Source organism: Kogia breviceps, chromosome 9 (genome assembly GCF_026419965.1).
Source record: "Kogia breviceps isolate mKogBre1 chromosome 9, mKogBre1 haplotype 1, whole genome shotgun sequence".
NCBI classification, from domain to species: Eukaryota; Metazoa; Chordata; class Mammalia; order Artiodactyla; family Physeteridae; genus Kogia; species Kogia breviceps.
In genome coordinates, this window is record NC_081318.1 from 15,112,093 (window position 1) to 15,125,589 (window position 13,497).

At 40.6% G+C, this 13,497-nt stretch overlaps 1 protein-coding gene across 1 annotated transcript in view; it reads left to right on the plus strand.

Annotated features, from left to right (window-relative positions):
• The window catches only part of SVOPL (SVOP like), a 66,146-nt gene extending 54,593 nt beyond the window's left edge, over nt 1–11,553 (plus strand). The window contains 2 exon segments of the mRNA XM_067041825.1: nt 4,743–4,856; nt 11,488–11,553. Of these exon segments, the coding sequence (XP_066897926.1) occupies nt 4,743–4,856; nt 11,488–11,553 (180 nt within the window).
• Nucleotides 11,554–13,497: the final 1,944 nt, after the last annotated feature.

Consider the following 13,497-nt stretch of genomic DNA (forward strand, 5'->3'; position numbering starts at 1 on the left):
CAATAAATCGTATCTCATCTTAATTTGTACTTTATTAGTAAGGCTGAGCATCTTTCATCTGTTTATTATCCATTTGTATTTTTTTTTGGTAAACTGCTTATTTATGGGATTTGCTAAAATTTCTTCAGGCCATTAGCTATTTATTATTATACTACAGATATTTTTTCATTGTTCATGGTTTGCCTTATGATGTTACTATCAAAGGTTTTGGCATGCAAAATATAAATTTTTTTGTAGTCAACTTACCAATTATTTTCACTTAAGGAGTTAGTGTCTTGGGTCATGCTTAGTGGCCTTCATTAATCCATATTTCTAAAAATGTTTCTTAAACACTGAAACTTCAAAGGCTTTCAGCGTTTCATCTAAACATTAAATTCTTCGATTTATTCACAATTTACTTATGCTTAAGACCTGAGGTTAGGTCCAGCTTTAAAAAGCAACAAAACAAACTGATTTAACGAGCCTGATTCAATAAATCCAAGAGACAGAACTGGGGAACCAGAGGTCTTCAAGCCTTTGCAGCACTTTTCTTTGGCCAGGTAGAGGAAGAGGCTGCCGAGATTACTAGGAAGCTGGAGAAACAGGAGAAGAAACACTTGAAGAAGGAAAAGAAAAGGCTGGCTGCGATTGCCCTGGCACCTTCAGAAAACAGCAGTAGGACCCTGGAGGAATGTGAGGGGACAAGTGAAAGAGGCAAAAAGAAGCAAAAGCCCCAGGAGGCTCCTCAGGAGAATGGAAGGAAGACCCATCTGTCTCCTTCTCCAAGCCCCCCCCCCCCAAAAGAAATCTTTTTCCAAGGAGGAGCTGGTTAGTAGTGATCTTGAGGAAACGGCTGGCAGTGGAAGTCTTAGCAAGAAGAACTCTTTCCCCAAAGAGGAACCAGTTAGCGACCCCCAAGAGTCAGGAAACAAGAAGGTCCCCAGGCAAAAGGGGAAATTCTCTTCCAAGGAGGAGCCACTCAGCAGTGGACCTGAAGAGGCTGCTGCCAGCAAGAGCAGCAGCTCCAAGAAAAACAAAAAGCTCTGAAACCTCTCCCAGGAAAATTAGAATGGACATTTCCCTAGTAGGGCATAACGTGCAGACGTATTTCCCAACCCATCCCCTATAGCTCAATAAAAACAAAACCAAAACAAAAACAAGCAAACAAAGCAACAAAACAGTGCTTAGCTGGTTGTTCCCAGGCCATTAATCATCCTTTTGTCTGGCTCCTCTCATGTGATTTTAACATGCCCCTATTATAATAACCAGCTTTCCACAAATTCTTGGATCTCTTTTGTGACTCATTGTTTTACTGATCTATTTTGGCACTGATATCATATTGCTGATGATTGGAACTTTGTTTAGTGCCTCTTAGCCCAGTAACCTCCCCAGATTCCCTCACCCGCACATGTTTTCAGAAGTGTCTTGATTTTAGACATATTAATGCTTTCAAATTAACTTTAGAATCAGTTTTTCCCCCCAGGTTGACTCAAAAATACTACTGGGATTTTGGTTGAGAATCCATTAGAGTTACTACAGATTACTTTGAGAACCACTTTTAAAAACAATACTGCATTTTTCTAAGAACTAAACATTTATTCAATTTTTCATGTCCCTTAGTAGGGACATGAAAAATATCATCATATACGTAATACATTTCTTAAGTTTATTCCTAAGTATTTTATTTTTGTTCCTATTTATCTGTGTCCAACAAAGTTAATATGTTATATTTTCATTCCACTCAATGTTATTTTTTTTATTTTTCTTGAGACTTCTTTGACCTGTGGATTGTTTAGAAGTGTTTGGAGATTTTGCTGTCATCTTTATTTCTAGCTTTGATAGCATTTGAGTCAGAGAACACATGCTGTAATTTCAGTTCTTTTAAATCCTTTGAGATTAATGTTATGGCCCAGAATGAGGTCTATCTTGGTGAATGTTCCATGGGCAGAAAAGAATGTGTATTCTGCTGTTTGTTGGGTGGGTGTTCTATAAATGTCAATGAGATAGATCCTCTTGGTTGATGGTGTCATAAAGTTCTATAGCCTGCTGATTTTGTCTAGTAGTTTGTCAATTGAGAGAGGGGTACTGAAGTCTCCAACTATATGTAGGTTTGTTTCTCCTTTCAGTTTTTTCTGCAAGAATGTAATCTGAAGCTCTTTGGTGTATAAACCTCTAGGAGTGTTTTCTTGTTGGACTGAACCTTTTATCATTGTGTAATATCCCTCTTTGTCCCTGGTCTGGGCTGATTTTTAGAAGTAGAGATTTAGAGATCTGTTTTTTGATACAGTGAATCTGGAGTGGGGCCTGAAAATATGCATTTTAACAAAATTCCCAGATGATTTTTAGTGTTTTTGGTTTATTTGGGTTTTTTGGATATGTACCCAGGAATGGAATTGCTGGGTCATAGGGTAGGTCTATTTTTAGTTTTCTGATAAATCTCCATACTGTTTTCCACAGTGGCTGCATTCTCACCAACAGTGCACAAAGGAAAGGTTCCCTTTTCTCCACATCCTCCTCAACATGTTATTTGTGTTTTTGATTATAGTCATTCTGACAGGTGTGAGGTGATATCTCATTGTAGTTTTGATTTGCATTTCCCTGATTAGCGATGTTGAGCACCTGCTAACATGCAGATGTACCTGTTAGCCATCTGCATTTCCTCTTTGGCTGGATGATTTTTATTATTAGGTATTACTCAGTTCTTGCTTACAAACAATAGAAATTGACTTTGGTTAACTTAGGCAGAAAGGAATTTATTTTTTAAATTTTCTTTTTGGCCATGCTGTGCAGCATACAGGGTCTTAGTGCCCTCACCAGGGACTGAACCTGTATCCCGTGCAGTGGAAGTGCGGAGTCTTAACCACTGGACTGCCAGAGGCATCCCAGAAAGGAATTTATTGAAAGAATATCCAGTAACACTGACTTGATTGCTAGAGTCCTGCTAGGAAGCAGAGCCCTAAACCCCTCTAGGGAAGCCAAAGAAATGAAGGAATTGCTCTCCCTGATCCTAGGTGGTACAGCACAAAGTTTTATGACCTAAACTTAACCATCAGGCTCTCACACCATTTCAGACTTTGAATCTGGTGCAAAGAATACGAAGTAGAGCTAGTTTAGAATTCAGCCGGGTGGTGGTGAGAATTTTGGTGTCAAAACAGAAGTGGCAGTAATGGCAGAATCTAGACACGTGCCTGACTGTGGCATCATTTGGTCATGGTTCAGACTGCCTGGTCTCCTTTGGTTTCTACCCCTTTTACCTGTTATCATCCTGGTTTCCCAAAACTCCTGTTTGGCGAAAATTGTAACATATTTTGTTTTGGGAGATAAAATCAGAAAATAATAACTATCACTTGCTAGGTCAACTATGAAATAGTAAATGTGGTTCATATCATGGGTTCTGAAATGTTTGCCTGACAAGTGGAATGATTTACTGTTTTAGAAGGCAAATAGGCGAACTTCCCTGGTGGTCCAGTGGTTAAGACTCTGCGCATCCAATGCAGCGGGTGAGGGTTCAATCCCTGGTTGGGGAACTAAGAGCCCACATGCCATGTGGCATAGACCAAAAAAAAAAAAAAACACACACAAAACTGTCAAGTAGGCCTTATCCACAGGATGGGCTCTCAAATTGTGCAGCTTGGGGGGCCTCAGTGGTGGTGGCAGCAGAAGGGATCTGTTACGTGTCAGGGATCTACCTGTGACTTTGGACAAGTAGTCCCTTAGCCCTTCCTTACTCTAGGATTATCTGTAAAGTGAAGAGGTTGGACTAGACCAAAGACTAGACTAGTGTCTAGGTCTCCAAACTGCAATATTCTGTGACTCTAGAGAGCCTCATTGTTCCTTAATCATTTCGGTTAACCGTCCTTGTGAGATTAGTTGACAACTACCATGTGCTTGGCTGTTTGCTAACTTTGGGCAAAGTCCCAGGGAAACTGATGTGTGAGGTGGAGTGTCTAAACCAGCGGTCTCCCACCTTTTTGGCACCAGGGACTGGTTTCGTGGAAGACAATTTTCCCCGGATGGGGGTGTGGGCGGGGGAGATGCCTCAGGTGGTAACGCGAGCGACGGGGAGCGCAGATGAAGCTTCGCTCGCTCGCCCATCACTCACCTCCCGCTGTGCGGCCTGGTTCCTAACAGGCTGCAGACGGGTACCGGTCTGTGGCCCGGGGGTTGGGGACCCCTGGTCTAAACTAACCAGTATCAGGATGAGAATGGTGTCCATTTTTTCTACGGTAAGTTTTGATTGGTTGTGACCCATGAAGCATCATGAACACAGACATGTTATCATTTCAGAAACCGGGAGATTATATCTATTCCCCAAAGACTTTCTCCTGGTTCATCCTGTCAGAACTGAAGAGGGGAAAGGAGACTTTTAGCAGAGGGGTTACTGCAGGAAAGGAGAGGGTTACAAGTTAAACCAGCTGAACTGGTATGGGAGAGGGAGTAGGGAAACAGGCAGCTCTCCCATCTTCCCCAGGTACTGGGTTGCTCTGGAGAAGCCTGAGGGGTGAATGCAGGGAGAAGTCTGACTTGGCCAGTGCATGTTAATGTCACTCGCAGCTCATGGAAGAGTCGCACAAAATTGCCTACAGTAGCTTGGCCCAAATAAATAATAGACGGAGGATGTCAGGAATGCACAAGTTACAGAATGGTGCAAAGCCCTTTGTTTACATATTTGGTGAAGTGAATTCTTATTTTCCCTTTAGCATAAAAATCAGTTTAAAAGTGACTGGAGTACAGTCTGTTTAGTCATTCCTTGTGCTCTGCAGGTTCTCATGAGTGCATCATTTCTGGGAGCCTTGTGTCTTCTCTCATCTGTCTGTGTTGTGTGCGCCATTTCTGCATTTACTCTCCCTATTGAGACCAAAGGACGGGCCCTACAGGTAAGTGATGCAGGACTCTCTAAAGCATTCTCAACTAACACCTTTTGACCAAAGGAAATAAGCTTGGTGTATGGAAATTCTTTTAAGCAGAGGATGATGCCCAAGTCTGTGCTAACACAGTGGTACATCTGTTTAGCTGGTTCCAGTAGAAAAACTGGGTATCCAGCGTTCCTGCATATAACTTTGAGCAGCAAACCGATTATTCACTTCAAACCTTTCCTTCCTGTAAAAGTTAAGTACTATGAATGATATTATTGACACCTCAGCTTTCTACCCTTTCCACTTTTCTGTGTGTAAGCATTGCTGCAGAGCTAAATGTGGCCAGAAACAGCTATTTGCATTGCCCTTAGGATCACAGGGTCATTACTGTTGGCCCAGCTACCTTTCCCCCAATTTTATCAGCTGCCTGTGGTAAGACTGGAGGCAAAAACTTCTGTGCTGCCCCAGTTGTCATCCAATACTAACAGACACAAAGTGCATAAAAAAGGATATCCCAAAAGTATAAGGTATGCTCCCGGGGGCAAAGTTGTATCAGAGATGGCCTCTCCTAGCTCCCTGAAGGTTGGTTCCATCTCAAACTACAGCTGGTGGCTCTGTTGTTTCCCTGCCTCAAATGCAAAGCTTGGTGGTATGCAAGGGTGTGTGTGTGTGCGCGTGCACACGCCCACATGGGAAAGGGGGAGAACAGCTGGGGTTAGCTGTACACGGTTGACCACTGAACAGCCAGGGGGTTAGAAGCACCAACCCTCCAGGCTGTCAAAAATGCCAGTGTAACTTATAGTCAGACTTTGGTATCCACAGTTACTCACATCTGTGGATTCAACCAACCACAGATCGTGGATTGTATAGTACTAGAGTATTTACAACTGGAAAAAAAATCCATGTAAACGTGGACCCGCACAATTCAAACCCACGTTATTCAAGGGATAACTGTAGTCTGATCCGAGCTGCCACATCTAAATGGGACTGTGAAGTCATCGTGCTCCTCTGGCTGAACGTGGCTTGCCTTCTCTCCCATATCCTATTTATAGTGAACCATGGACACCTGTTAATGTCTGTGAGTAGTTGGAAGGTATTTTTGAGTAAAGGGGGGGACAAAACTAAAAAAAACCCCGATTTACACTAGTCTTGATGTTTTTTGCTTGCCCTAGATCCAAAATGTGTTATTCCATTCCTCCCCCCACCTTTTTTTGCGGTACATGGGCCTCTCCCGTTGCGGAGCACAGGCTCCGGAGACGCAGGCTCAGCGGCCATGGCTCACGGGCCCAGCCACTCCGCGGCATGTGGGATCTTCCCGGACCGGGGCACGAACCCGTGTCCCCTGCATCGGCAGGCGGACTCTCAACCACTGTGCCACCAGGGAAGCCCCTCCCCCTAACTTTTAATCTGTAATACTCATTTTAATCACAGATTAGATAACCTGCTATGTAATTATAAATTTAGGGCTTTGTTTAGATTCCTTACTTGGAAAGGTGACCCATTCATTGACTACCTGAAGCCAGGGACTGAATTAGGTGATTCAAATGATTCCTTTTAACCTTAAAGGATTGTCATATGCTTCAACCAGATGAGGAAACTAAGGCAAAAGGAAAGTTGAGTAACTTGTATAAAGGAACACACTACATACTGTCGGACTGGAATTTAAATTAGATTGCAAAATTAAGTGATGCTAAATCTTATGCTAATTTTCTGTGGTGGTGGCTTTTTTTTTTTTTAAGTAGTAACAATACATATAAAATGAAACCTGGCTCATCTCACTTGCTTTATGGATTTCCAATTCAAGCCCTAGCCACTTACGAAGACCATTCCCTCTTTTGTTGACTGGGACTTCGTTTTAGGAATGTAGTGAAATTATTTTGCATGTATGTTTACAAGACACTAATCAATCCCTACCACTTTAACATGCGGACACAATAAATACAATTATATTGGCATGTAGCCCTCGATGGCTCTGCCACACAATGGCTATATATCTTTGGGCATATCTTAAAAGGTGTCTGTGTGTATCTCAGTGTTGTGAGCACTTAACATATGAAACTATCTAGCGACTGATACAATAAACCTTCTAGAAATATATAAAACATGCCAAAAAATTTATCGTTCAACAGCACAGACAGCATCCCTAATAATTTGGATGAACCAACCTGGTCAATGGTTTAATAGTAGTAATTCCACTTTAGAATGACTCTAAAAAGCTCTTTTATTTGGATGAACCCGGTAAATAATCAAAAAACTCTTGAAAGAAGTATTTATAATGTGACCTTTTTCCCTGAATGATGTCTGTATTGCACTAGAATAACTGAATTATAAAGGTACTATTGCACTGTCAGGTACACAAAGGTAAATGTTAGACCCTTAATTCCTTATAAGCTTATTAAAGAACCTTCTATTACTAGTTTTTAGTGCCAGATAGTTGAATATGGAGAAGACTTTTTAAAAAATTAAATGTATTACCTAATAAATTACTCATTTTCCAGCAACTTAAATGAATGAAATAAAGACCTGCAAACCTATGTCTACCAAAGAAGAAAAATATATTTTTATCTTCACAAAGAGCTGTAGCACATTTAAAAACACCTGGCTTGGGACGTCCCCGGTGGAACAGTGGTAAGAATCTGCCTGCCAATGCAGGGGACACGGGTTCAAGCCCTGGTCCGGGAAGATCCCACATGCTGTGGAGCAACTAAGCCCCTGCACCACAACTACTGAGCCTGCGCTCTAGAGCCTGTGAGCCACAACTACTGAAGCCTGTGCACCTATAGCCCGTGCTCCACAACAAAAGTCACCGCAATGAGAAGCCCATGCACTGCAACGAAGAGTAGCCCCTGCTCGCCCCAGCTGGAGAAAGCCCTTGTACAGCAATGAAGACCCAATGCAGCCAAAAATAAATAAATAAAATTTATAAAAAAATAAATTAAAAAAATAAAAACACCTGGTTTAATTTCAGTACAGTACTTGGTAGTTAAGAAATTATGTATTTTTGAAAAATAAGACATGTATATATTGTCTCAGGGAAGAGATCAACAGAGGACTTTTATAAAATATACATTAAAGTTGGCAAAGTGTATCTAGGAGAGATGGGAAGGTGGCTTTCCTTCCTTGGCATCAAGTCTGTTCAGGCTTATATGAATATGTAATAAATATCAGACAAAACATATACTTGATATTCTCCCATGAGGTTTATAGCAAAAACTGGACTGAAATTTTGTATCTAAGACTTGAATTTGAGGTGGTATCATTAAGCATTTCAAAACAAATAGAAGTCATCCAACCTGGAAGAAATGAACAAATTCTTGAAAAGCACAACCTGCTGAGACTGAACCAGGAAGAAATAGAAAATATGAACAGACCAATCACAAGCACTGAAATTGAAACTGTGATTAAAAATCTTCCAACAAACAAAAGCCCAGGACCAGATGGCTTCACAGGTGAATTCTATCAAACATTTAGAGAAGAGCTAACACCTATCCTCCTCAATCTCTTCCAAAATATAGCAGAGGGAGGAACACTCCCAAACTCATTCTGTGAGGTCACCATCACCCTGATACCAAAACCAGACAAAGGTGTCACAAAAAAAACTACAGGCCAATATCACTGATGAACATAGATGCAAAAGTTCTCAACAAAATACTAGCAAACAGATTCCAACAGCACATTAAAAGGATCATACAACATGATCAAGTGGGGTTTATCCCAGAAATGCAGGGATTCTTCAATATAGGCAAATCAACGTGATACACCATATTAACAAATGGAAGGAGAAAAACCATATGATCATCTCAATAGATGCAGGAAAGGCTTTTGACAAAATTCAACACCCATTTATGATAAAAACCCTCCAGGAAGTAAGCATAGACGGAACTTACCTCAACATAATAAAGCCCATATATGACAAACTCAGCGCCATCATCGTTCTGAATGGTGAAAACCTGAAACCATTTCCTCTAAGATCAGGAACAAGACAAAGTTGCCGACCCTCACCACTCTTATTCAACATAGTTTTGGAAGTTTTAGCAGAGAAGAAAAAGAAAGAAAAGGAATCCAAATCGGAAAAGAAGAAGTAAAACTGTCACTGTTTGCAGATGACATGATACTATACACAGAAAATCCTAAAGATGCTACCAGAAAACTACTAGAGCTAATCCATGAATTTGATAAAGTAGCAGGATACAAAATCAATGCACAGAAATATCTTGCATTCCTACACACACAGATGATGAGATATCTGAAAGAGAAATTAAGGAGACCGTCCCATTTGCCACTGCAACAAAAAAAATAAAATACTTATGAATAAACCTACCTAAGGAGACAAAAGACCTGTATGCAGAAAACTATAAGACCCTGATGAAAGAAATTAAAGATGATACAAACAGATGTAGAGATATACCATGTTCTTGGATTGGAAGAAACAACATTGTGAAAATGACCATACTACCCAAAGCAATCTACAGATTCAGTGCAATCCATATCAAACTACCAATGGCATTTTTCACAGAACTAGAACAAAAAATTGCACAGTTTGTATAGAAGCACAAAAGACCCCGAATAGCCAAAGCAATCTTAAGAAAAATGGAGCTGGAGGAATCAAGCTCCCTGACTTCTGCCTATACTACAAAGCTACAGTAGTCAAGACAGTATGGTACTGGCACAAAAACAGAAATATAGATCAGTGGAACAGGATAGAAAACCCAGAGATAAACCCACGCACATATGGTCACCTTATCTTTGATAAAGGAGGCAAGAATATACAATGAGAAAAGACACCCTCTTCAATAAGTGGTGCTGGGAAAACTGGACAGGTATATGTAAAAGAATGAAATCAGAACACTTCCTAACACCATAGACAAAAATAAACTCCAAATGGATTAAAGACCTAAATGTAAGGCCAGACACTATAAAACTCTTAGAGGAAAACATAGAACACTCTATGACATAAGTCACAGCAAGATCCTTTTTGACCCAATTCCTAGAGTAATGGAAATAAAAACAAAAATAAAGAAATGGGACCTAATGAAACTTAAAAGCTTTTGCACAGCAAAGGAAACCATAAACAAGACCAAAAGACAACCCTCAGAATGGGAGAAAATATGTGCAAATGAAGCAACTGACAAAGGATTAATCTCCAAGATATACAAGCAGCTCAATATCAAAAAAACAAAGAACCCAATCCAAAAATGGGCAGAAAACCTAAACAGACATTTCTCCAAAGATATACAGATTGCCAACAAACACAGGAAAGGATGCTCAACATCACTGATCATTAGAGAAATGGGAATCAAAACTACAAGGAGGTATCACCTCACACCAATCAGAATGGCCATCATCAAAAAAATCTACAAACAATAAATGCTGGAGAGGGTGTGGAGAAAAGGGAACCTTCTTGCACTGTTTGGTGGGAATGTAAATTGCTACAGCCACTATGGAGAACAGTATGGAGGTTCCTTAAAAAAACTAAAATAGAACTACCATACAACTCAACGATCCCACTTCTGGGCATATACCCTGAGAAAACCATAATTCAAAAAGAGACATGTATCACAATGTTCATTGCAGCTCTATTTACAATAGCCAGGACAGGGAAGCAACCTAAGTGTCCATCAACAGATGAATGGATAAAGAAGATGTGGCCTATATATACAATGGACTATTACTCAGCCATAAAAGGAAATGAAATTGAGTTATTTGTAGTGAGGTGGATGGACCTAGAGTCTGTCATACAGTGTGAAGTAAGCCAAAAAGAGGAAAACAAATACCGTGTGCTAATGCATCTATATGGAACGTAAAAAAAAAAAAAAAGTTCTGAAGAACCTAGGGGCAGGACAGGAATAAAGACACAGACATAGAGACTGGACTTGAGGACATGGGGAGGAGGAAGGGTAAGCTGGGACGAAGTGAGAGAGTGGCACTGACAATATATACACTACAAAATGTAAAATAGCTAGCTAGTGGGAAGCGGCCGCATAGCACAGGGAGATCAGCTCGGTGCTTTGTGACCACTTAGAGGAGTGGGATAGGAAGGGAGGGTGGGAGGGTGAAGCAAGAGGGAGGGGATATGGGGATATACGTATACGTATAACTGATTCACTTTGTTATACAGCAGAAACTAACAACAGTGTAAAGCAATTATACTCTGATAAAGATGTTTAAAAATAAACAAAAAAATATAAGTCATCAAATTCACAAAATTAGAATACTTAAATTGTGACCTCCATACTTTATAATGAAATTGCTTATTCATAATATGCTTAAACTCATTGCAGTTTTGTATATAATAACCAAAGAAGCTGGGAATAAAGTAATTTTTTCCCAGAGAATGTCTCTGTTTCTACTCTAATTTCATTAATTTTATAGGCGGAATCTGATTCCCAAGATGCAATAAAAAAAAAAATGAGAGTACATCAAGCTTTTCTACCTCGTGTAATCATATGCCCTTTGTTGAGCAACCACTTGCATGCATGATATCATACCTGTTCACACAGGTATGCTGTGGAAGAAAAATACCCAAGATTTTACATTTAGATTTAGTCTTTTACTGCTGTTCAGGCTTATTGTAGAGACTTCTGAAAGTGGGATCCTCAAAGACTTGACTCACCTACTTCTTCCCCTTACTCCTTCCGCTCCCATTTTGCAGTGGAAAGAAAAAGAATTTGCTGCTACCAAGATGAAGTGTCCCTGGACTAGCAAACTAAGTGCATGACAGGTTTATACCCCTGCTTCAATAGGGGTGCATATCATTCCTATTTGAACTACAGGCACAAATGGCTTAAAGTCAGGAAACCTTTTGTATAAAGGGCCAGAGTAAACACTACAGACTTTGAGCTACATATGGTCTCTCTCAACAGCCCCTGCCAGCCTTTAGAAATGTAAACAACATTATTAGCTCTCAGGCTGTATAAAAGCAGGCCATAGGTTGAATTTGTCTAACATGCCATAGTTTCATTAAAATAAGTTGTAGGCCCAAGATGGAGCCAACTCCTGCCTGGGTGCCGCCTCAGCAAACCAAAATTTAAATAACCTTCATGTAAATGCTCCGCTTGACCAGAAACACAGTATATCCAGTTGGCCAAACACCAAGCCAACTTTGGGCTCTCTACTCACCTCTTTGTTCCTTATTCTTCATCCTCCCACCTTCAGCACCCCTTTGCAGCTCTTTGAGCCCTTGCAAATGGACAGTGCCTGCTTCATCAAGCTGTCAGTTTGTTTGGACTGCCCTAATTGTCTTCTTTGATCATCTTTAACAGTCTCTGGTGATGAAGATGGAATCCAAAGCTGACTGCTTATGGCCTGTGGGACAAGATGCACAGGCGAACGTCCCACTGAACACTTTTCCTTCATTGTTTTCTCATCAAAACCGAGGGCAAGCCACTCTTGGATTTGAGCCTCTGATCCCCCCCGCACACAGCTCTGATCCAAACCAACTTTATGTGAGGAAAAACAAAGTGTATTCACACACACACGTATATATATATTTCCCAGAAAAGTTCCAGGACAGCTATAATGGGAACCTACAATGGGTGGCAGCAGTTAGGGGACGCATAAAGGTAAGTCCACAGCATAAAGCACGGGGAGATTTGGAAAACTAAAACGAGAAATTAGTAATATTTGAACTAATGGCACAACAAAATCTAAGTAGCACAAGTCGTACTATTAAAGTCATTAGGGTGACTGCCACTTTCATAAAGAAATCTTCTTATTTAAGGATTAAATAGATCAATTGCTAATGGGAATCCTGAAGCCAAAGCTGCAAAATTGGTGGGCATGGAGCAAACATTTAAAAGATATTAAAGCACTCACCACCTAAGTCTAAGACTCCTGTGCTAAGCTGGTCATGCAACGGTTACACTGACACTGGGCCACCTGACAACCTCGAGAAAAATGCTGTGCAACAAGGTACACTGTAAAAATACCACAAAGTCCCCAACCTAGCAGTGCACCTCTCTTAGGTATTAATTTGGTTCTCAAACATCCAATGCTTACCTAAGAATCGGGATCCTCGAGTTTCAAAGAATTGAGCACTCCACCTTCCGGCACACCTGCTTATTTTGTCAAATAATTGTGGTCCTGGAAGCTGTAGACATCTACAAAAATGGCAAGTCTAAGACAACCTAGCATTACAATGGCTATCATGGGGAACATTCCAATTAGACACATTAAGAAGCACACTTGAAAGTAAGTGTTTCCAAATCAACCAGAATGGGACACCTATTTTAACTGGTATGCATTAGATTCCAAAAGGCTTCAAAATTCCAAAACAACTTCATTGAAAGATTGAATGCAAAAGGCTAATGAAAAATTAAAGAACGAAACGAGATGATAAGACTGCCGTGACTCCTAAAACTCCCCCCCATTTTCCTTTACCCAAGCACTCACTGTCTACTAATCCTCTTACCTGAATTGCCTTTCCATTCTGAAGAGAGAAGACCAAAACCAAAAATTCATCAAGTTGGTTTTACAATTGCAACAGCTCCAAGGCCAGAAACCTAAGATAATAATACCCATCCCCCTCCCCTGAACTTGCATACCCCCGTATCTACTCTCAAAGGAGGGCCCTTATGTGGACCCCTCCCAGGGCGGATGGGACTCTGAAGGATTCTGATAAACCCCTATCAGTTATTCCCTTAAACAGCCAAGCAGAAACTAA